The sequence below is a fragment of the Prionailurus bengalensis genome, chromosome B1 (genome assembly GCF_016509475.1).
Source record: "Prionailurus bengalensis isolate Pbe53 chromosome B1, Fcat_Pben_1.1_paternal_pri, whole genome shotgun sequence".
Classification (NCBI taxonomy): Eukaryota; Metazoa; Chordata; class Mammalia; order Carnivora; family Felidae; genus Prionailurus; species Prionailurus bengalensis.
In genome coordinates this window covers 35,518,993-35,541,866 of record NC_057344.1, presented here as the reverse complement: position 1 = coordinate 35,541,866, position 22,874 = coordinate 35,518,993, and the positions used below count along the sequence as shown (strand labels likewise).

Here is a 22,874-nt window from a genome sequence, read left to right as displayed (position 1 = left end):
ACCTATCCAAACAGAGTGTCTGTTCTAAAAAGTGTGTGGGTGCTGGCTTGTAAGGAGAGGGCTTTATGGAACCCTGGAATGAAAAGATCGATATTTGTCAGAATAGACATAGATCTGGTCAAGCAAGACAATTAATTCTAGGCACAAAAACTGGAGTCGAAGCATTAGCAACTTAGAGTTTCACTGCTTTTTGCCCCCTTATTTTATTGAATTGTTTCTATTTAAGTTTTTTTTTTTTCTTGTCATCCCATTACTTACAGGAATCCTTTCCATTTTGTGGAAAGTCCATTGATGTTGATTACTAGGAACAAGCCCCCTTTTCCCCTTTCTTTTTATAGGATTGATTTTCTCCTTCTCTTTCAAATTAAATACTGGAATGTTAGAGTACAGCTATTTAGAAGGAGGAAATAAACATTTTCTCCTTGGAAGTATATAACTAATTTTCTTAATTTGTTTAGTTTCATAAAAAGGATCAGTAAACTATTTCAGGTTGAATTTTTTCTCTCAAATAAATGTGCAGTTTCTTGTGAGGCAATACTTCCCACTGTTACTTTGGTAATTAGTCATGTGAGCTACTCTGAGAGCAGTTTTGGTAGGTTGGAATTACTTGGAACACCATGGGTGAAGAAGAAGGGAGTGTCTTCTACAGCCTTTCTTGAAAAGTTTTGGAAACTTGCTGACCCACAGAGTTGTTTTAATCTGGACCTTGAAAGAGCAAATCAGAGATGAATAATGAAGAGAATTTTATAGATGTGTTGTTTGGAGATTTGTTTGTTTATAATCTTTGATCTGCCTTCTGTTCTCAGTCCCAAGTATATTGTTTTCTTCATTCCTAATTGGAATATTAGTGTTTTAATCACATAAGGTTTTTCATTGATAGACATCTTCAGGAATGTGTAAGAACAGAACTGAAGGTGGAGCCAGCTTTTTAGACTTCCTTATCTCTCTCACTGATTGACAGGAACTGAGCTTATTTTGTCATTTTCCCATCAGAGTCTCAGTTCTGTAGGTTCATTGGCAAACTGGAACATTAGCTAAAAAAGGCCTTTTATTGTTCTTGTAACTTTTTAAAAAATTATTTATGTGATTTAATTTTATTTTTTAATATAATTTATTGTCAAGTTGGCTAACATGCAGTGTGTACAGTGTGCTCCTGGTTTTAAGGGTAGATTCCCATGATTCATCGCTTGCATCCAACACTCAGTGCTCATCCCAACAAGTGCCCTCCTCAGTGCCCATCACCCATTCTCCGCTCTCCTCTACCCTATTGTTCCTGTAACTTTACTTGGAGACCTTTCAACCAACAATATCCCATATGGCCTTATAGCATGCATTCACTTACATCTTACCTTGTTCCACGAGGGAATTGAGTAAGTTACAGTACACACATAATACAGGGAAGTAAAGTAAAGTAAAGAAGCTGGGAATTTGGAGCACAAAGGAAAACAAAACAAAACAAGCCAATAGCCACAACTTTTACTACAAGCTTCCTAATACCAAAATAAAGAGGAGTGCCAAGAACTGAACAGATTCACAAAGACCATAAAATAAAAAAACAGATTAGGTATAAATTGGACTACATCAGAATTAACATTTGTGCTGCAAACTGAGCCATCATCAAGAAAGTAAAAAGACAAGCCATGGAATGAGTGACAATATTAACAATCATGCATTTGATAAGGGACTGGTATCTAAAGAATTTAAAGAACTCTTATAATTGAATAATAAAAAGACAACTCAGGCAACAACAGATGTTGGCGAGGATTCAGAGAAAGAGGATCTCTTTGGCATTGTTGGTGGGAATGCAAGCTGGTGCAGCCATTCTGGAAAACAGTATGGAAGTTCCTCAAAAAACTAAAAATAGAACTACCTTATGACCCAACAATTCACTGCTAGGTATTTATCCAAGGGATACAGGCGTGCTGTTTCAAAGGGACACATGCACCCCCATGTTTATAGCAGCACTATCAACAATAGCCAAAGTATAGAAAAAGCCCAAATGTCCATCGATGGATGAATGGATAAAGAAGATGTGGTGTATATATACAATGGAGTATTACTCGGCAATCAAAAAGAAAGAAATCTTGCCATTTGCAACTACGTGGATGGAACTGGAGGGTATTATGCTAAGCGAAATTAGTCAGAGAAAGACAAATATCATATGACTTCATTCATATGAGGACTTTAAGAGACGAAACAGATGAACATAAGGGAAGGGAAACAAAAATAATATAAAAACAGGGAGGGGGACAAAACAGAAGAGACTCATAAATATGGAGAACAAACAGAGGGTTACTGGGGGGGTTGTGGGCGGGGGGTGGGCTAAATGGGTAAGGGGCATTAAGGAATCTACTCCTGAAATCGTTGCACTATATGCTAACTAATTTGGATGTAAATTTAAAACAATAAAATTTTTAAAAAGAGAGGATTAACCCAAAAAAAAAAAAAAAGACAACTTAATTAAAAAATGGGTAAAAAAGTTGAGTAGACATTTTCCCAAAGACATACAAATGGCCAATAAGCATGTGAAAAGTTGTTCAACATCATTAGACATTAAGGAGATACAAATCAAAACCACAATTAGATGCCACTACACCCAGTAGAATAATAACAAGTGTTGGTGAGGATGTGGACAAATTGGGACCCTCATACGCTGCTGGTGGAAATGTGAAGTGATGTGGTACTTTGGAAACCAATCTGGGAGTTCTTTGGATGATTAAACATACAGTTGACCTTATGAGCAGCCGTTTCACTTGTAGTTAAATACCTTAGAGAAATGAAAACATAGTCACACAAAGACTTGTACACAAATGTTCATAGCAGCATTTTTTTCTTTTTTTTAATTTTAAAATGTTTTATTTATTTTTGGGAGAGAGTACAAGCGGGGGAAAGGCAGAGAGAGGGGGACACAGAATCCAAAGCAGGCTCCGCACTGACAGCAGTGAGCCCTATGTGGGGCTTGAACTCATGAACCATGAGATCGTGACCTGAGCCAAAGTCAGATGCTCAACTGACTGAGCCTCCCAGGTGCCCCAAAGCAGCATTTTTCATTAGAGCCAATAAGTGGAAACAGCCCAGATGCCCATCACCTGATGAGGTGGATAGTCACAGAATAGAATACTATTCAGTCATAAAAAGGAATGAAATACTGATGCAGGTTTCAACATAAATAAACCTTAAAAATATTAGACTGAATGAAAGAAGCCAGTCACTAAAGTCACATATTGTGTGATTCCGTTTATATGAAATGTCCAGAACAGGCAAATCTGTAGAGGCAGAAAGTAGATTATTGGTTGACTCTAGGATCGGGGGAAGGGAGGCGGGAGGTAAGTAGGGTGATGAAAATGGGGTGATGAAAATTGGGGTGATGAAAATGTTCTGACCACAGACTGTCCTGTTGGTTGTACAACTCTATATCAAATTGTACACTTTAAGCAAGTGAATTTTATGGTGTATGAATTATATTTCAGTAGAGAAAGATATTTCAACAAAGAAATAAAATTTCAATAAACATAATAAAATAAGAAAAATCTATATAAATATGAATAAATAAAATAAACCAGTTTCTCAGTTTTATGGGACTATTTCTTATAATGTCCTTTAATGCAGGCTGGTATCTAAATACCCAATGCAAAAAGCAGTTCTAGGAGGACCCAAAACAGTGCAATACTAGTACATATTTTACCACATAGCTTTTAAACTCCAATTAGAACAACAATCTGTATACAGTTTCAGGCTGCACTTTGTTCGTCAGCTTTGTAATACCACCAGTGATATACTGTTTGAAGGCACTATTGTTTTCTTGTGAAAGTTTATTCTATTTGAGGAGATTAGGGAGGGTGTGACATTGCTTTACCACAGGCCTACAAATGGCTGACATATTTAAGCACTGGATAAATTGATTCCAAGTTTCCATTTTTCACATTGTGATAGGAAGTTAACTGTCAGTTCTTCCAGTTTCTCCTCTCTTATTGACACATAAAACTTCAGGACAGCAAACTGTTACTGTTCATTATTCTTTCCTGACTTCTTTTTAAAAATTGGTACTGGAGGAACTGAGAGGGTTCTTCTAGTAGGATCTTTCTTGCTACAACCTGTGACCTTTTCATATATTCGAGTTTTTACTGTTTTAAAAAGATGATACTAGGAAACTTACCTGTTGGCACTAATCTTTAAATTGCTTCCTTTTCCATCACCGAAGGAGAAGGCCTTAATAATTGGCCTGCCCTCCTGCACAGTAAATGGAAGCCGTATGGGTTGGAAATGTCAGCTTCTGCTGTATCTCTAATCCCAGATGGCAGGTGAATTTGTATCCAGGATTGAGTAGTTTTATGCCTTTGCCAGCTTAGTACTCCACCCCTGGGACAAGAAATAATCGCTCACTTATAACCCACGTTCCTTTCCCTTCCAAATGCTAGTCTGTTATTCAAAGGCCATTCATTTTTTTATTAAGTAATTAAAAAGGACAGTTGGACCCCACATAAATTGCTTAAGAGCAGGAAGTAGTTTTAAATAACTGTTTTGAATAGGTCCCAGCAACAGCTCATTTAATACCATCTGAGCTGTTAGAAACTAAAGAACAGTTGTAATGTTAAATTATTTGATTCAAGCTATTTTGATACGTGAATGTCAAGACGTAAATTAGCAGTTGGCTATTTAAAATAAGGAAAGCAACATAACTCTTGGTTGTTTGTAGTCAGCTTGACTGACCCATTGTCTTAGCTATGGATGCCATTAGTTTAAAAGGTTCCCATGCCACCTGAAATGTTAAAAATAATAGACCCTCTCCCCGCCTCACATTTCCCCGCAATTTAGTTTCTCGCAGCAATCCTCGCTTCTCTAGTTGACTTTTGTTATGAATGGGAATAGGCTGAGGTGGGAGCCTGGGATGTCTGTGCTGGCAGCAATGCTGTTGGTTTACTCACTCTTTTTCTGTCTTCATTTTTGCATGCCACTGCTCCTGCCTCTTACAGCCACAGTAGAAGCGGTAGAGGCCCGGGAAGGTATGGCCATATTCCTGTGTTAGATGTGATCATGTGTCTGTCTACTAGTTTTAAAGAGCTGTGTCAACATTTGAAATCTTCAATTATTGCATCGCCAGAACTGTAACAGTGAGAAGAGAATTAAGTATTTCTAGGCATGCTCATAAAGTGTTTCCTCTGTGTCCTGTATTGGTGTTAATTTAAATGACTTTCTCCACAGCTGAAGTCCTCTCTGGGCTCTATCAGTTTTTGTTTTTTATTTTTGTAAAATGTTTATTTTTGAGAGAGGTGGGAAGGGGCAGAGAAAGAGGAGAGAGAGAATTCCAAGTAAGCTCTGCACAGACAGCACAGAGCCTGATACAGGGCTTGATCTCATGAACCTTGAGATCACGACCTGAGCTGAAATCAAGAGTCAGACACTTAACCAACTGAGCCACCCAGGTGCCCTTGGGCTCCACCAATTTTAATGCGATGGCTGAAGCTTAAGCAAGTGGTCATGAGGGATCAAGTGGTTTAATCCAGTAGCCCCTCCTTGTAGAAGTGATTTCTATTTGATTACTAGAGACTCAAACAGGTCAGCTTCTTTTTCTAATGATTCTAAAGGACATCAAGAACAGAGTCAAAAGTAGACAGGGATTTAGTTTAATTCATTTCTGAGGTTGCACTAAGGCAGTCAGGCTAAATCATCTTTGTTTCTAAGAAAACAAGTTTCAAGTAACAAATCATCTATGAATCTGATGGTGAAAATCATTGGAATTGATAAACATGTGTTATAAATTTAATTGTTCTGTTAAGGTGATTGAAAATGGGAAGGCCTTCCCTTGGTGATACAAAAATTCAATTAGAAAGATCTCCAGAAGCTCTTTTTCAGATGGCTTTTAACTTACATTCAGCTCCTGGTTGTGCAAGACAAAAAGCTGTCCTTCTAAACAAAAAGATGAGCTCTTATTGGTACTTTTTTTGTGGCCAATATGGTGTTTGTGCTAAAGTTAACTACTCTGTTTAACTTGTTCTGTTATTCTAGCATTGCCTTTTTTTCTGACACTCAGCATGTTTTAGGCCCATAAGAAACTCTCAAATGTGTTACGGTTGGGAACGAACCTCTTAGCCATTTGTCAGGCATGCTTCTGCCATGATTAATTACATAGAGCTTCTGTGAAAAGTACTTCCACAGTGTCAGCTGCCCTCTGAGCCTTAAGGAAGCAGTAGCTTCAGACAAGTCTGATTCAGATCAAATATTGCCTTCACCAGACGTCTGCTCCAACCCTGTATGGTACTCTCTAGGAGGTTGCTGTGTGCTAGCATGCTTTAAGCTTGTTGCTTTGCTGTCTAACTGAGCTCCTCCCTTTCCTGTTTTCCTGTAGCCATCAGAGGGTTTTCGCTTCAGCACAGGATCCGGAGTTTTGAAGAAGCCCGAGGACTGGACCGAATTAACGAACGGATGCCACCCCGAAAAGACAGCCAGTACCCTGACGGGCCAGTGAGACTGCCGGCACAGCCCAGCGCTGCGCACAGGAGCGACAGGGGGAGAAGAGCCAACAATGACACAGAGCCCTGCTGTGACACAGGTGTATCGAAAACTTAAGAACAAATTTTATTTATTTATTATTGGAAAACAAAACAAAAACAACTTCAACAACTTAAACCTGGAGGTGCATTCATATACACTTAGCATTTATGCTGTAAGAAAGGTGACCATTTTATAAATTGTTTTTAATTTATGTTTAATATATATAAAAAGTGCATCTGTTTTGTTTTTCCCTTTTCTTCCTAATTTTTAGGAACTGATCTGATTGTCTGATACATATGTGAAGTCTTGTGCTACACAGGGGACCTTCCCCTAATAAAAGGGCCTTGGAAACCTCCACACTGGGCTTCTGACTTGAACTAGCCAGCCTTTTCTCCTGTTCTTTTGGAAGGTGATAGCTTTCATTTCAGACTAATAATAGTTTTTCAAACATAAGAGGGTTTTTTTCTTTTCCCTTTCTACAGGGTACTGTTGAAGAAGATGGCTTGGATTTCACTGGCTAAAACTACTCTTCTTATGGAAAACTTGATTATAGTCAAACTTCTCAGTGAATAACCCAAACCCAGTGATTTTGAGGGCCAAGGAGAATGTTTTCCATATAACCTACTTTCTTCTGGACTCTCAATTCCTTTTAATATGTTCTAGTAAGACAAAATAAAAAGCAATGAGAGATTTTCTTAGAATTATTCAAAACCTGTTCTTCCAACCATGGGCATGGTTGGTTTAAACTTCCCTTAGAATTTTGGAGGTTTCTTATCCCAAATCCTTTTGCTTTCATTTCTGAAGCCCAGGCAATTTACCCAACTGCAAAGGAAGCTACATTTCTAAATATTTTATAAATGTCCTCCGTAGAACTTTCAAAAATAAGAGGTATTTGTGTCCTTCTGTGCGATTGTATCAGCTATTGCGTCTGTTCTCCCCATTGTCCTTATATTCCTGTGTCAGCATTTTAAAAACCAACTGGGGTAAAGGAAACTGACTAGGGTAGAATGATCCCCTTATGAATTGGGAGTCTTGCTAAAGGACATTGGACAAGTGAGGATTTCCTATTTTCTATATCGGTTACTGGGATGTTTCTCCACCTTACACACTCATTAGGTTGAACTGTATGTCAATCTCCATCAACAAAAACAAGTGTTCAGATACAGTGTTTGAATAGTCTTCTCAACAACCAGTGAGTGAAAGAAATTTTGGTGATCCTTGGGCTCCCATTTTTGGTTTAGCCTGGTGACAGGTACCATGTTGTAATGCTCATTTGTCAGCTTTGCAGTGAATGTCCGTGTCTGGGCAATACTACACCAAAGTGCATATTTACACAGCTCTTAATATCATTTGGCATGTAGGAGTCCAGCATTGAAGCAAGCATCTCAGACAGTAGTACTTGATGTTGTAAGCTTAAAGGACACCAGAAACCTTTTTCAAAGAAAAACCCACAATTTCACTAGAAGAATGAGGATTTAGCCCGTGTATCGATGTTTCCCTATACCTTTTGCTAATAACAGTTCCCAGTTTATGAGAGAGAAAGCATGTTGGGGCTTGGGATCTGGCGGCATGGATTACTCTGTTAATAAAAAAAAGATAGGAAGGATATGGGGGAAGGAGATAAAAGACCTCTTACTAGGTTGTGAGTAAAACCTGTGAAAGGAGGGAGACAAAGTCTTGAATAGTTTCCTTTACCAATCGTCATTTCTTTATATTCAAAGAGGGAATTCATTATCTGCATAGCCTCGTACTCCTCCCTCCCCGAGTCCCACTCTAGAAGGGACACTGTTTTGGAAATCTCACCTAATAAGAAGGTCAGTCCACATGACAGTTGATGGATGGGAATCCCTTACCCCTTTCTCCTTTTCTTCTAGCTGAGGCTATTGTTACACATATATAATCCACAGGTAGAAACCACTCTTAAGGGCTTCAGTCAGCAAGTAAGTAGTGAAATAGTTACTACAAATCCTTACAAGCAAAAGATACTGTACTAGTAAAAAGGATGATTATTTAGAAATGTCTTCATTATCTTCTCAAAAACAAGCTTTACAGGGGCGCCTGGGTGGCGCAGTCGGTTAAGCGTCCGACTTCAGCCAGGTCACGATCTTGCGGTCTGTGAGTTCGAGCCCCGCATCGGGCTCTGGGCTGATGGCTCAGAGCCTGGAGCCTGTTTCCGATTCTGTGTCTCCCTCTCTCTCTGCCCCTCCCCCGTTCATGCTCTGTCTCTCTCTGTCCCAAAAATAAATAAACGTTGAAAAAAAAATTAAAAAAAAAAAAAAAAAAAAAAAAAAAACAAGCTTTACAGTAAAGCAAGTTTCCTTGATAGAGGACGGCAAAAGACCTACACATACAGAGAACAAACTGAGGGTTGCCAGAGGGCACGGTGGGGGAGGGGGTGCAAAATGGGTGAGGGGGAGATACAGGCCTCCAGTTATAGAATGAGTAAATCATGAGAATAGAAGGCACAGCATAAAGAATACCATCAGTGATACTATAATAACGATGTAACAGGACACATGGTAGCTACAGTTGTGGTAAATATAGCATAATGTATCAACTTGACAAATCACTGAGTTGTACACCTGAGATGTAACGTGTATAGACTATACTTAAAAGAAAAAAAAAAAAGATGGGGCGGGGGGGAGGATGTATTTTACAGGTACCCTGGGAGCTGTTGAGGGATCAGCCAGAGGGGTAAGAAGTCATGATTCAAGAAAATCAGAGTGAGTTGAAAATAAAGCAACAAGGAAGTTAGGTTTGAAAATTCAAATTTTGTTGAATTCTAAAGATAAAGGTATTTCTTATGTTCTGTAGAAAGCTGGGGTGTGTGTTTCAGCAGTTGAGAAAGTTGTGTGGTAAACGTGTCTCTGTGTAATACACACAGCTTCTGAAAGTGAGACTGTCAGTCTATATATGTATTTACACCTGTGACTCAAGATGGTTTAGAAGGCATGTGCCTTGGGGAAGTATATATATATATATGGATATATATATTGTGGTAACAGGACTTGTTCTTCACTTTAGACTTCGTTGGAGGGTTTTAACATATTTTCGAATGTTTTCATCTAAACAGTAGCTCCCAAGATGGCTGGCTGCCTGTTCTGGGTTTGCCTAAGGCCATCATTTCAAACAAACATTTTCACTGCTGTCAGAGCTCTGCAGTATTCCCATTTTCAAAGCCTCTTCTATTATAGTAAATCATACCCCTGCGGGTTCTAAAGATACTAAAAATACTTTTCTCTTGTTCTCTTTTACTTTAAGGTCCTTAGGGACCTTATTTTCTTCAACTTCTTTTATCTGGGGAAAAAAAACAACACTTCTTACATCAGTTCCCTAGACATGTTGGAGGACTCTTTTATATACTTTACTGAAATATCATTTTAAAAATGACACTTCCCAAGGACCAGTTTTTCCATTTGTGTTTACGTCTGCATCATATGAAATTTCAAATCGATCAGGTGACCGTTTTTTTTTAATAAAAATTTAAAAACTCATCTAACACAAGTTTAGAACATACATCCATACATATTTAAGAGCAACCCCCCCCCCCCATAAGCCAAGGGGTGTGTGTGTTTAATGGAATACTAAAACGCCGCCTCAGTTTCTTTTAAAACCTCAAGGCAAACACGTGGTTATGGGTCTGACATTGCTGGTCTGCTGGCCTTTTGTGACTAGATATTGACCAGCAGAGTGAAAATTGCTTGTCACTCTCTGATGGGCTTGATCTGGCTTCTTGCCTAGAGATAGAAAATCAGGCCCTCCAGGAACATTGGTAAATTTTATCTACATTTATATTGCCTTTTCTGTTTCTACGCAACAGTTGCGGTTCAATGAAACAAGTTCCTGTCAATAACAAAGAGTTGATTTCTTATCCTAATAACTTAGGTATGACTTCCTGATACTGTTCAAAATAGGAAAAGAAAAATCCTTTTATTTGTTTTGTCAACAGAATATTATTATTTAATATTATTAAGGAGCAAGGGTGGGAGTTTTTAAAATTAGGTAACTTTGGGGCCCTTTCAGCCTTGTCATTGTCTCACAGATCCTCTTCTAAGTAATTTTAAAACCAAGTTTGAAGCAGCTGCCCTTTGTAAGAACATTACAAACCATGCTTACATGACACACAGCTGGGCTTACTGCTCATGGTCATTACTCATGGGTCTTCTCCAGCCTCTCTGAAGGAGCAAGGCTAAAATCACTTCCCTCCACCCTCCTTTGTTTTATGTACATATTGTAGCTGATCTCCAGAATTTTTGACCATGCTTTATCTATAAATATAAAATTGAAGTTCTTGAGAATTAACCGTTTAAGTTAAAATAATTAGGAAGAGCTTGCCCCAGGTTGACTAATTTATAGTTTTTCTTTGTATTACCAGTTTTTTTCCTCCAGTTTTTCTATTGAAAAGTATTCCTGAACCCATAAAGACTTGTTAAGATATCATTCTAGAATCCCCACTATTTATTATAGTTGTTATAGTAACAGTGGAACCCAAGTTTTTTTTCAGAGCATTATTCAGTTTTTCATATGTAGGCAGAAATGATTTCAGGGGAAAGGTGAACCCAAAGCCCCAGTTGTGGGCATGAGGCTCCAATTTCCTAAATCATTTGTGGTTATAATGATGGATAGATACCACCTTGTCTGGCACCTGGTCCACAGCTTTCCTGAAGTCTGCTATAAGAGGGAGTAAAGGGCAGCCTGGGGGCCCCCAGCAAGAGCTGGAGGAGGGTCTGGATGACCTGGAGGGTAGTTCCAAAGCAGTGTTGCCACAGCCCCTCTTCGGCACTGCTGTGATCAAATGCTCATAGGAAAGCCTGAAGAGAGAGCAGATGTGTATGTAGGGGAAGAAAGCTGTGTAGTCGAAAAACAGGGTTGTTATTCTTGAGTTGTACAGAGAACTGCGTTAACAGTAAAGCTTTGTGCCATTGACAGGGTGTGAAAGAGGTAACCTGTGTTACTCTGAGACTTGTGACCTGCCCTGCCTATGTCTAGCCAGCCAGAGTGAATGGGGCCAGGGTTAGCTGCCTTCATCTATGCAGTCACAAAGGTAAAGGTGATACTGGAGAGGATATTCCCTCCTGGGAGGCCTTGGCCTCACGCCCCAGCAACCTCGGCCAGACTGGCTAAATAACACCTTTGTCTGAGACAGGGTTATGCATGTTCTCCTCTTCTACACCCTCATGACAAGTCAAGGTGGCTTAAGATCAAGAAGCAAGGACATGGATGTGGACTATCCCTCCAAGCAGCTCTAAAGTAGGGCCATGCACATTGCCTTCCTGTAAGTTCTTGCCCAGATTCCCTTCACTTCCTTGACGTAGCTATCTCCAAATAACTTGTTGTGTTTTGTTTTGCATGTTAAAGTGGAAGTGCATGTAATAAGGAGGCCTACCACAGATTTTGATTTGCGGCAGTAAAGACACATTTTTTGGTCTGTCAGAGAACCTTTTTGAAGATGCCATCATGAGCACCTTTTCCTTTCTCAGTGCACTGTGACCAATATTGTTTTTTCCTAATAGGAATGTCAGCAGGCATTTTCTAAGAAAGGATCCTGGTTTCGCTTCCTGAGGTGGTCAGACATAAGAGTAGTTGGTGATGGTCATTTTTTTAAAGGCTCTTCTGAATGATAGATTATGTGCTTCTGCTGAGAGATTACTTGCTTTTTCTTGCTTTCAGTTATGTTTAAGAAAATGGTGAAAAGTTATTTATTGGCAGAAGTGAACAAGTCTTTTTTGTGATCAAGAAATTAATTTGTTCAAATTTTATTGTAAATTGGAAGTCATCTTTAAAAAAAAAAAGCACTGTTAAAATTAAATGATAACTTTATTGGCTTCCTGTGTCTTTATTTCCTTTATTTCCTGTTAGAGGCACTTATATTTGGCTCTTATCTATTAAATAATTCCAGAAGTCAAGGGAAGGCCTGGTGTTTGATGTCTGGTCTGGTCTCTGATAAAGGAATCTCATCACAATAAAAAAAAGACCTCTTTCCTTCACCCTCTTCAGCCCTTCCTTTAGTTTTAGACAGGCTTTGGTGTCTGCAGGGTGCTCTCCCACTCAGAATCCACTGCCTTGCCCCAGCCTCCTTCCCAGCACTCTGCCCACCACTAATTCAAGTTCCAGCTCCTTCTGTTGCTTCTCTGGCAGAGGCCACTGCTTGTAGAAAAGGAAGAAAGACATCCCAGAAAATGTGTAGTCTTTACAAAAGATATTAAAAATACTTTTTATTGTAGTAATTTAATAACTCTGCATATGATCCTAATAATAACAGGCATGAGTTCCATCTTGGGAAAAGTCAAAGGAGCCAGAGAGGCGTTGAATGTGGAGCTGAACTAACAAGAAAAGGAAGTGTAAGACCAGCCTTTTGATTCCTTTGAAAGTAGAACTACCCTGAGGTGCTATGGACTCAGAAGGGAAAATAAATGGAGGATTGAGGGTAGGGCAAGCACCCAGGGCCCTTGCAGAGGAAAACGTATCTGAAGGAGTTTTATCAGTTCTGGCAGTAGAGGCAGAAAGTCTAAATTGAGGCCCTGCCAGGCCTAAGTAACACAGTTTTACCAAAAGTACGGCCACATCAAGGGCCACAGTGCAGTTTACAGGCCTAAAAACAAGCCCAGATTTCTAATAAGCTGGGTGTGCATTTTGGGATCTTCGTTATTCCCCAATAGCATCCTGACTTAGCAATGTCCTTATACCGCAGCTAAACATTGAGTAAAATGAGGCAGTGTTTGCCCTTATTTCCAGAGTTGTGAAAAAAATTATTTAAAATACTGGAAATTAAGAGCTAAAATGCAAACTCATGTTTACCTCCCACTACATGGAGACTCAACCCCTACTTGGCTGCCTGCTTTATGTAATTACATGGTCTTTCTGGTTTTTCTATTGTGACTTGCAGGTTTTAGGAAGAAACTAATGTTGATCTAGTAGATTCATAACAGTGGGAAATTAGGCTTTTTAATGTTGGTGCAGTTCAGGGGAAGGTTCATCATAGAATCAAGGAGTGGGAAGACAAAGTCCTACTTTGAAGGCCAGTGGACACCATAAAGTTGTGCTCTGATCAACATATCAACCGTCTTGTCTTCCTCATCTCAGTTTACCTGCACTAGGAGAGAAGGTTGATGCAGACCTACTTTTCCAGCTCCTGGTCTGTGTGCCCTTCTTTGTGGCTGAGTTAACTTGGCTGGGTTTTCCCTCTGAGGTCATCATTTATTTATCCATCCCTTATAAAACCTGCTTTCTAAAGAGCTGACAGCCATTTGCTCGCTCTTTCTTTCCTGAGAACTAAAAGAGGTCCCTCCAGCTCAGCTCTTCTCAAAGGCACCACATCTGCACGTGACACTTGTTCACTCATCTATAAAAGGAGGGAGAGAGAACAGTCTCTGATGTGATGTCAGTGTAAAGGCTTCCTTGAATATAGACTAGACAGTTGGACAAAGGGCTGAGTTCTCTCACAGCCTTCGGGCTGGAATGGGACTGACTCAGAGGACCCTGAATAGGTGTCGCCTGTTCCATCCTGTGTGTGCTAGGGGGAGATCTGTGCAAGGCAGGCCTGGAAGCTGCCTCCTCCATCCCCGTGAAGGTCCACTCACTTGCCCCAGCCGCCGGGCCCCAGCACTGACCATATTTGACCTGTGGTGGGTATTTTTTCACTCCACTCTGGTCTGCTGGCTTTGTTCCCCTGGCAGGAAGAGAACACTCTTCTGAGAGTACAAATAAATTTGCTCAAAGCCTAACCAAAGAATATACTAGAGTTTATCCGTGTGGAGGAGAAGAGAAGGAATAGCAGATGCCCTTCCTTTGCCTAATGTGGAAGGACTGAGGCACCGGGCCAGGAAGCCACTTAGCTGCTCAAGGGTGGATCTGAGTGCCACATTCAAATGCCAGACTCCCAGTACTAGATAAGGAAACTCCTCAAGAAACGGGACTTCAGGTGTATGTCTTCTGGGATCCCTGGCTTCTTTTTCCTCACTTGAGAACTAAAACTGAACTCTCTGCTCACTTACTTACAATAAAAAGCTACTTAAGGGCTCTTTCCACTCATCCTTCCTCTTGGTGACACAGGTTGGTTTTCAGAGTGACCCATATTTCTGTATGAAGAGCCACCTTCTTCTCCTGAGGCTGCATGTGAAGAGCCAGATCTATTGGGAGTCTCTTGGCTAATCACGGTGGTGGGCATGGACAGATCTCTGTTGACATGAGTGTCATGGGATAATTCACAGAACAAAAGGTGGCAGGCTGGAGGATCAGGTGGGGGTGGGGCATACTCCCAACCAGGATCAGATAGCTAGGAAAAACAGAGTAGTTATGTAACTGTGTTTACTATGGCTCAGGTGACTCTGAGAAGGCAGAGGCAGCCCCCTGACAGAAGGCAGTGCCAGAGACTGGGAAGAGTCACAGGGAGGGAGGTCCCTGTTAGATAAGGGAGTCACTAGAGGAGACAGTGTATTGGGATGAAAAGAATTTTTTTGTTGTTGACAACAGCCTGTCACCTGGGACAGCCTTCTCTATCCTTAGCCTCTCCCTAAAGCATGCCAGCTGTCTGTGGGGTTGAGCCAGCAGCAAGTAGAACTGAGGGTGGAGGGAGGAGTCGAGAAATCAGATACCTGTTTCTTGGCTAAATCTTTGGACTTTGCTACTTCCCGCCCCCCCCACCCCCCAACCCTTAATCTTCCACTTTTTCTAGGAGGGATTCTTGTCCCTAAATGTGGGCAGGAAAGGAGGAATCAGTCAAGGTTCCTTATGCTCTATGCTCCCACCAATCTCTCATCCTCCTTGCCATGAGGCTGGATGGCCACCAGGGAACCTGCAGGGATCCTATTCTAGCTCCTCCTTGGTCTAGGCACATGGCCTAAGGCTCAGAAGGAGAGAAATTTCCACTGGATCAAGGGCAGAGCAGGTTCTGATCTGAGAGAGGTGATAAGCCCAGTAGAGCCTGGGCCTAAGTAGACAGGTAGAAGAGCAACTGGGGAGAAAGGCTCAGGTCTCCAGTGGGACCTACCCAGCCTCCTCCTACAAAGCTGTTTACTGGACTCCCTATTCCCATAGAGATGAAACTGGTAGCCAGTCCCCAGCTCCTTGCCCCTGGCGGCTACCTCCCTTTGTGAGAAACAGGAAGTGAGGACCTTTGTCAGCTCAGCTGCACCGTCTACATTAAATATTTATCTTGGAGTCCAGGTCAGAGCCCTAGAGAATAAGAGACGCTCGCTGCTGGTGAGAGAGGGTATGGCCAGGATTCCTGGAATTGGAAGATCTTCAGCTTCACCATCTTTGGAGAACAAGGAAGAACATGAACGAGATGTGGCCCTTCTTAGTCGCAAGGATTCTGACAGGTGGGAAAAGACTGCTGACAAGGGAAATGGGCACATATTTTATCCCTGAGGGAGACAAGAGGATGCTGCCCAGGGTAGGTAAGCAAGTATCCAGGCTCTAGGGGCAGGAAAATGCCCTGCTGCTTGTCCTCAAGAAGTCCCAGAAGGCCTATGCTCCTTTCTTGCAGCTGTCTTCTGTGGGTGGGGCTATCCATCCCCTCCCTCCCCTCAGCTTTCCTGGAGAACCATGGATTGTTGGAAGGGGCCTTAAAGGTGAACCCGTTCAGCTTCCTGCTCGGTCCAGCAATTGCTTTTATAAAGATGCCCCATAATCGGTAGGCTTGGAACCCCTGTAATCATTCTAAAAGTTCTTTGGAAACCTTGGGCCTGCTTCCAGGTATGCACCCAAGGGTCTCACTTCTGCTAGTGCAGCGGGTCTGTTTCCCCACAGCAGTCCCGCAAACACTGGAAACTAGCAGCATAGCATGCCTGTCTCTCAAGCTTCTCCACAACCTAAACATCCCTCCTTCCTCTTTCACATGCAATATTGTTTCAAGCTGGTTCATCACACTGGGATAGCGCTTTTAACTGAATTGAGAAAAGATAAAGCTAATAGCATCAATAATGGTGGGATTAAAAATTTTTTTTTTCATCTTTCTCCATTCTCTCTCCCTTCTCAAATTGGAGTGGAACGATGTGCTTGGAAAACACTCTAAAGTGCATGGTGGCCCCAGGGCACCAATCTTAAACCCATAGGTACACATAAATGTTTTCTTATTTTTATAATTTATTACTGATTACTCCCAAAATGGATCTGAAATTGCCCAATAACTACTTGCTGTTTGGTTGTTTTGGGGCTTGGGGTCCTAGAGACAAGCTAAGGGCTAAGAAGTACTCCAGTCTTTACATTAGCAGTAAAATCTACACCCTCTGTGGGGACACACAGGCTTGTGGGAGAGGGGAAAGAAGGGATGGCCAGAGGGGTTGGGAGCCAATGGGCGCGGGCTCTTGGGACTGGTGTCAGAGCCTCGGGAACAGCGGAAAAGCAGCAAAATCAAAACAAATACGGTGTATGGGAACACCAAGACCCTGGTAACCCCATCCCCGCCAAAGGGACCCCGCCCTCATCCTCTTCAGGGGCGCAGCGCGCCCAGGGGGCCGCTCCCTAAGGCCGATTTCCTCCCGCCACCGCCCTCGGCGGTGCTTGCACGTGTGTGAGCATCCGCCCATTTGCTGGTGCACGCGCGCCTGTGTGCGTGTGTTTGTTTGCACACGCCCGGACACGCGCTTACGAAAGCACAAAGTCTGTCTCCCCAAGTAGGGAGGGAGGCGGCGGGACCTTAACTCGGTCCGCTGAGCTACTCCACTTGTTGGGGTGCCCTTATCTCGGCCCCAGCCTGTCTGCATCTCGGTCCTGTCTCCGGGGCTGCTGGCTCGGTATCAGTTGCTGGCTTGACCCGGGACCTTTAATCATTCCTGCCCCCTGTCCTGGCTCCGCCGTGCAGGGCTGCCTTCCCACACGCTGGAAATGTCGCTGGAAACTCTGAGTGGCGCTCGCCAACCCCCCCACCCCACCCCCGCCCCCCCCCCCCCCGGCCCGATGCCAGCCCTGCGGTGGGGGCCGAGGAAGGCAGCTGGGAAACCAGAGCGGGCTCCCCAGGGACCCTCGGCGGCCCCTCCCGGCGCCGCCCGAGGCCGGCCCGGCCCCCTCGGCAGGGGGCCACAGAGTCCCCGCGGCGCTCCCCGACGGAGGGCACTCGCACGCCCCGGCCGGCCGGCCGGAGCCCCCGCCCCGCAGGCTGGAGAGGCCCAGATTGGAGGGAGACAGACTGCGCCGCCCGCCCGCGCGCTTGTCGCGGTCCTCCCTCCCTGCGCGTGCCCTCGGCCCGGTCGATCCCCCTCTTCCTCCTCCCGCGCCCTGCCTCGCGGAGCCGGTCCTGACCCGGTCACGAGGGCGGGTGGCACAGCCCGGACTTCTCCCTGCCCTCCCTCCTCGAGAGCCCGCCGCGGCCGCACCAGGCAGGAGCCGGGCAGAGATGCTCCTGCCCTCCCGGGCGTCCTCGGTCCGCGCCACCTGCTTGCTGGGAAAGGTAGGTGCTGCTAAGGGGAGGGGGCGCCGAGGAGGCGGGGGCCCCGCAGGCGGGGAGGGACCCGTGCCCAACCCGAAGGCAAGGCAGCGTGCCCCTCCCCCTAGAGTCTCGTCTCCAACTCTGGGGTGGAAAGAGGTGAAGAAGTCCCTCCTCAATCTAGAAAAGGCGAAATTCGAGAAAACTTGCCCTTGTCCACGTGGACTTGTATCTGGGAAATACCTGGAAAAACGCCTAGGGCCAAGCCCCCAAGGTCAGGTCCGTACTTGGAGTTGCAAAGGAGTCTGTCAACTACAAACAGGGAGCTACTTCACCTCTTGCAGCCCTTGGAGTGAAGGACTGCCAGAATTCTGGGAGGACCCCAGAGGTTTCCTGGCACCCTCTCTGTCCTCTGCCAGGTGCAGGACCAGTGCCTCCATGCCCCCATCTCCGTATGAGTTTCTTGGTTTCTGCTGGCACAGCCACTGAGAGAAAAAACTCAGCCCACTCTTCCCCACCCACAGCTGCCTATCTCTAGAGGATACCTGCCACAGGCAACAGTGTTGGGGAGTGGCTTGCTACACCACCAAGGATCAGCAACCCCTGAAAAACTGGGAGCAGGGAGGGGGCGACCTCCTGTCCTCCCCATCCTACCAGAGGGCAGTTCTCTTTGAGCACAGCAGGGTGGGACGGCAGGAGGGGGAAGGAGGCCTGGGTCAGCTGATGGCTGGGACTGCAGATGCTGACCTCGCATCTTGCTTTCAAGCAGTCAGCTGGGAAGGGAGGGGCTGCTGCTAGGACCCAGCCTGCCCCAGGCCTCTGGATCTCCTGCTCTCCCCTGCCTCAATTTCCCCCTCAAGGGGAGGGAGAACAGCGGGAGCTGGGGTGTGTCTGCATGTTTTGCTTTTGGTAGGAGTCCTAATTGGATCCAGCTGGGGAGCTGCCCCTCCTCCAGCCTCAGCCCTCACTCCCCCCACAGCCAGGGATGGGCAAGGAAGAGCACTGTCCCCAGTAGGTCTTTCAAATGGTAGAAGAAATCCCCACTCAGAACAGAGACAGGGACCTGCCACCAGGCTTGTCGGTACCCTCCAGCCCCTGTGGCCTGAGCAGGAACAGGGCACAGGATGTAATCACAGCCCCCTATTGTATCTTCATCCCCTCTAGTCTCTGTAGACCTTGTGCTACCCCTACGAACCCCTGCTGCACAGCCCCCCCCCCACAGCTACCCTTCAGCTTACATCCTTCTGTACCCACCCCACCCCATGCTCACATGTGTCCCACCCCCACAGTACCTCCCACACTTCACAATCCCAGCTCTGCACTTACATTCCACAACACACAAACACAGCACCTCACAAGGCCCCCTGGCCCTTCTCACGAGCTCCCAAGCTCCACAGGCACACACAGGCCTAACTCGAACACACAGGCCAGAATGGGTCCAGCCCCGGCAGTGGAGGTTGGCCTAGCTCTGGTCCAGTCCAACAGCACACGTGAGGAGGGACAGCCCTGTTGGGCAGCCTGACCACCTTCATCTCCTGGGTGCCTGGAGTCCCCTTCTCCTGACCAAGCCTTTGCATGAGGCAGAAGAACTAGGCTGGCCAGTCAGGTGTGCCCAGCTCTCTGTATCCTCAGCCTCTCCCTAAAGCATGCCAGCTGTCTGTGGGGTTGAGCCAGCAGCAAGCAGAACTGAGGGTGGAGGGAAGAGTCGAGAAATCAGATACTTGTTTCTTGGCTAAATCTTTGGACTTTGCTACTTCCCCCCACCCTTACTTAATCTTCCACTTTTCCTAGGAGGGATTCGTGTCCCTAAATGTGGACAGAAAAGGAGGAATCAGTCAAGTTTCCTTGACTTGTTCAAAAAACAGCATAGGGGCACCTGGGTGGCTCAATCGGTTAAGACTCCAACTTCAGCTCAGGTCATGATCTCGCGGTTCGTGAGTTCGTGTCCCACGTTGGGCTCTGTGCTGACAGCTGGAGACTGCTTCAGATTCCGTGTCTCCCTGTCTCTCTGCCCCTCCCCTGCTCATGCTTTGTCTCTCAAAATGAATAAATGTTAAAACAAAACAAAACAGCCTAGAGGATAGGGGCACCTGGCTGGTTTAGTCGGTAGAGCATGCGACTCTTGATCTTGGGGTTGTAATTTTAAGCCCCATGTTGGATGTAGAGATTACTTTAAAAAAATAAAATAAAATAAAATCCTAAAAAAAAAAAAAAAGCAGCCTGGAGATGTAAAAGAAAATGGTATATGGGGGTGGGGGCACTCAACACCACCTCTCCATCATAAGCACCCCCCACTTTGTTCTTATCCACGGCTTTGCTTTCCATCCCACCCCTCACCAGCACCCTGAGCCCTCTGAGGCTACAGTTCCAGCGAAGAAGGCCAAAGAAGGGAGCGGATAGTCCTTTGAGCCTAGAAGGAGTGGTTCCTGCTGCCTGGAAAGGCCCCCACACTCTCCCCCTCCCATAACCTTGGCCCCATTGGACAGTGGGCCGGTGGCCTTGCTGTTGTTCAGGGCCTCTCCCGCAGCCCAAGTAACCTGTTGTGCCTGCTGGCAAGCCGATGCTCACAGAGGGACTGGAGGAGACAGAGGGAACTGAAACAAAGTCCTGAGTGCCCAGGCCCTCCTCTGCCAGCTGCCCTAGTTCCCTCATCCTTCCCTCTGGGGGAGCGGGCTGCACTGTGCAGTGAGAGCCCCAGAGGGGCTGGCCAGCAGGCCCGTGTGCCCAAGGCTTTGTCCAGCAGGCCTGCTCCTGGCCAACCTCCCCTCCTCCCTGCCTGACTTCCCCCTCCCCCACTCCCACCCGGAGCTCCTGGCCCGGGCCTAACAAGCAGCCCATTGTGCCTCTGAGAGCAGGCACGGGCAGCCTGCAGGCGATCGCCCGCAGAGGCCTGTTTCCTGGGTCCTTGACTCCCACCCAGCTGGCCTGACCCCCTCCCACAGCTGTCCCCTCCAATCCCCCACCCCAAGGTTGAGCCCAGAGGGCATGGGCAGCCCGAGCCCAGCAGGGCTTTCCCTTCCTCCTTCCTTCCCCACAGAGGGCACACAGAGGAGCAGCTGGCACACCAGGAGCCCTCCAACCTTGATCCAAGCATGCAGGCTCCACCCTGCAGCCTCCCCGCTGGGCTCAGCCTGGACGACTTCATCCCTGGCAATCTCCGGGCTCACATAGGGTCATCCTCCCAGGGGGCACGGGTGAGTGACAGTGAAGAGAGGGTTACTGTGGGCCCAGAGTTGATGGGGACCTCAAAGGACAGGTGGGGGAGCAGGAGGATTAAAGGGAAGGAAGGGGCAGAAGATAGCTCTAGAGAGCTTTGCTGGCTACCTACAAAGGGGTTAGGCTGACCCTCCAGCGCTCACCATGGGGTAAACCTTGTCCATGGTTCCCGCCCTTCTGCGGAAACTTCGGGCCTGAGCTGCTGCTCCTGGCCCCTCCCCACAGGTGCCTGTGATCCGGAATGGTGGCTCCAACACCCTTAATTTCCAGTTTCATGACCCTGCGCCCAGGACCGTGTGCAATGGGTACTTACCCTCCAGGAGAGATGCTTCCCGGCACCCAGGTGGGTCTGCTCCAAGATCCCCATGTTGGGGGTGGGGGGGATCAGAGCTTCGTGGGCCTTTGACCTGGTACCACCCTGTGATGGGCAGGAGGGCCAGGAAGGCAATGGCAGGACTCTCAAGGTCCTGGGCCTCCAAGCTCAGCTAGCTGCCCTTCTCCGTGTGAGCACTGGTGTCCTGTGAGTGTAAAATGTGCTGTGGGAGAGCAGTCCGACGCATCTCTTCCCCTCCTCCTGTACCCCAGTGCCAGGGGAAGGAAGTATGCAGGGGACACAGTCTTGGGAGGCTGGGGGACCTCTAGCAGACAATGGAATAGCTTGGATTTGGGATGGAAGTGTGGAGGAACGTGAGCATATGTTGTCTGCCGAAAGTGTGGGGGCCAAACCCCACAGCAGGGCCTAGGGGCTGCTCCAGTCTGTACTCACCAGCCAAACGGAAGTTTGGAGAGGCAGCTCTGAGAGCCCGTCAGCTCCTAGGCTCCTACCAGTCACCAGAGTCTGGGCCATGGGGTCCAGAAGATCCTGGGACCTTCTGGGTGCAGGTCTACCCTAAAGGCCCCTCTCCTGAGGAGGGAACCTCCTTCATTGAGCATCCTCTTGAGGCAGGCTCTGTGTCAAGTAGTTTATTCATTTGACAAATAATTGTTGAACACTTAGAGCTTGTAGGACACTGAAAAGACACATTCACAAGCCTTATTTCATTTAATCCCTTGAAGTCCTGGAAAGGTAAGCTACAATTATCAGCATCTTCCTAGTAAGAACCTGAGTCTCAGGGATGTTCAGTTGCAGAGGCTGAACCGAGATTCAAACCCTGGTCCTTCCAGGCCTGAAGACCTTCTGCTGCTACACTGGTGACTTGGGGGCTGAAGGTTCTGGGGAAGTTGAGGATGGTAGCCACTGTTGAGACGTAGCCACGTCTGGTGAATGAGTTTCTGTCCCTTATCAAGAGCCTTGAGGGGCGCCTGGGTGGCTCAGTCAGTTAGGCGTCCGATTTTGGCTCAGGTCATGATCTCACAGTTCATGAGTTCGAGCCCCACGTCGGGCTTTGTGCTGACAGCTTGGAGCCCGGAGCCTGCTTCGGATTCTGTGTCTCCCTCTCTCTCTGCCCCTGCCCCACTCACATTCTGTGTCTCTGTCGAAAATAAAAACAAACATTAAAAGAAAAAAAGAGCCTTGTGAGTGTGTGTCAGGCACTGTGCTCGGCACAGTCACACACACTGGATCTCCCTGGATTTTTGCCATGATTACCCTTGTTTTACAGAAGTGGAAACTGAGTCACTGAGAGGTTGCTTGCTGTGCCCCAGGTCACACAGCCAGTAGGTGGCAAGCTGGCATCTGAATTCTTTGTCCCCTCCACCCCTTTTCTGCCGCACCCTGCTGCCTTCCCAGCTGGGACCGTCCCCAGCATTCTCTGCCAGTAATGATTCGCAGCCCTCATTCTGAAGACTTTTAGGGCAGCCC

The 22,874-nt window shown here is 45.9% G+C and overlaps 2 protein-coding genes across 12 annotated transcripts in view; both read left to right on the top strand.

Moving 5' to 3' along the window:
* PPP3CC (protein phosphatase 3 catalytic subunit gamma) overlaps positions 1-7,185 on the top strand; it is a 106,537-nt gene extending 99,352 nt beyond the window's left edge. For 2 of the 6 annotated variants that reach the window (XM_043561955.1, XM_043561940.1), the window contains 2 exons: positions 4,974-5,003; positions 6,347-6,849. In XM_043561955.1, coding sequence (XP_043417890.1) covers positions 4,974-5,003; positions 6,347-6,567 — 251 coding nt within the window. In that variant the 3' untranslated portion in view covers positions 6,568-6,849. Of the gene's footprint in view, positions 1-4,973; positions 5,004-6,346; positions 6,850-6,974 lie in introns of those variants that run through there. The other 4 variants (XM_043561972.1, XM_043561963.1, XM_043561947.1 and 1 more) reach the window with 3 other exon arrangements.
* Positions 7,186-8,887: 1,702 nt separating this feature from the next.
* Positions 8,888-22,874, top strand: part of SORBS3 (sorbin and SH3 domain containing 3) — a 31,642-nt gene continuing 17,655 nt past the window's right edge. For 2 of the 6 annotated variants that reach the window (XM_043561870.1, XM_043561861.1), the window contains exon 1: positions 17,544-17,881. Coding sequence is in view for 3 of the 6 variants with exons in the window: in XM_043561886.1 (XP_043417821.1) it covers positions 15,706-15,812; positions 20,895-21,051; positions 21,299-21,416 (382 nt within the window). In the remaining 3 variants the exon portion in view is untranslated. Of the gene's footprint in view, positions 11,768-15,657; positions 15,813-17,542; positions 17,882-20,894; positions 21,052-21,298; positions 21,417-22,874 lie in introns of those variants that run through there. The other 4 variants (XM_043561886.1, XM_043561895.1, XM_043561906.1 and 1 more) reach the window with 4 other exon arrangements.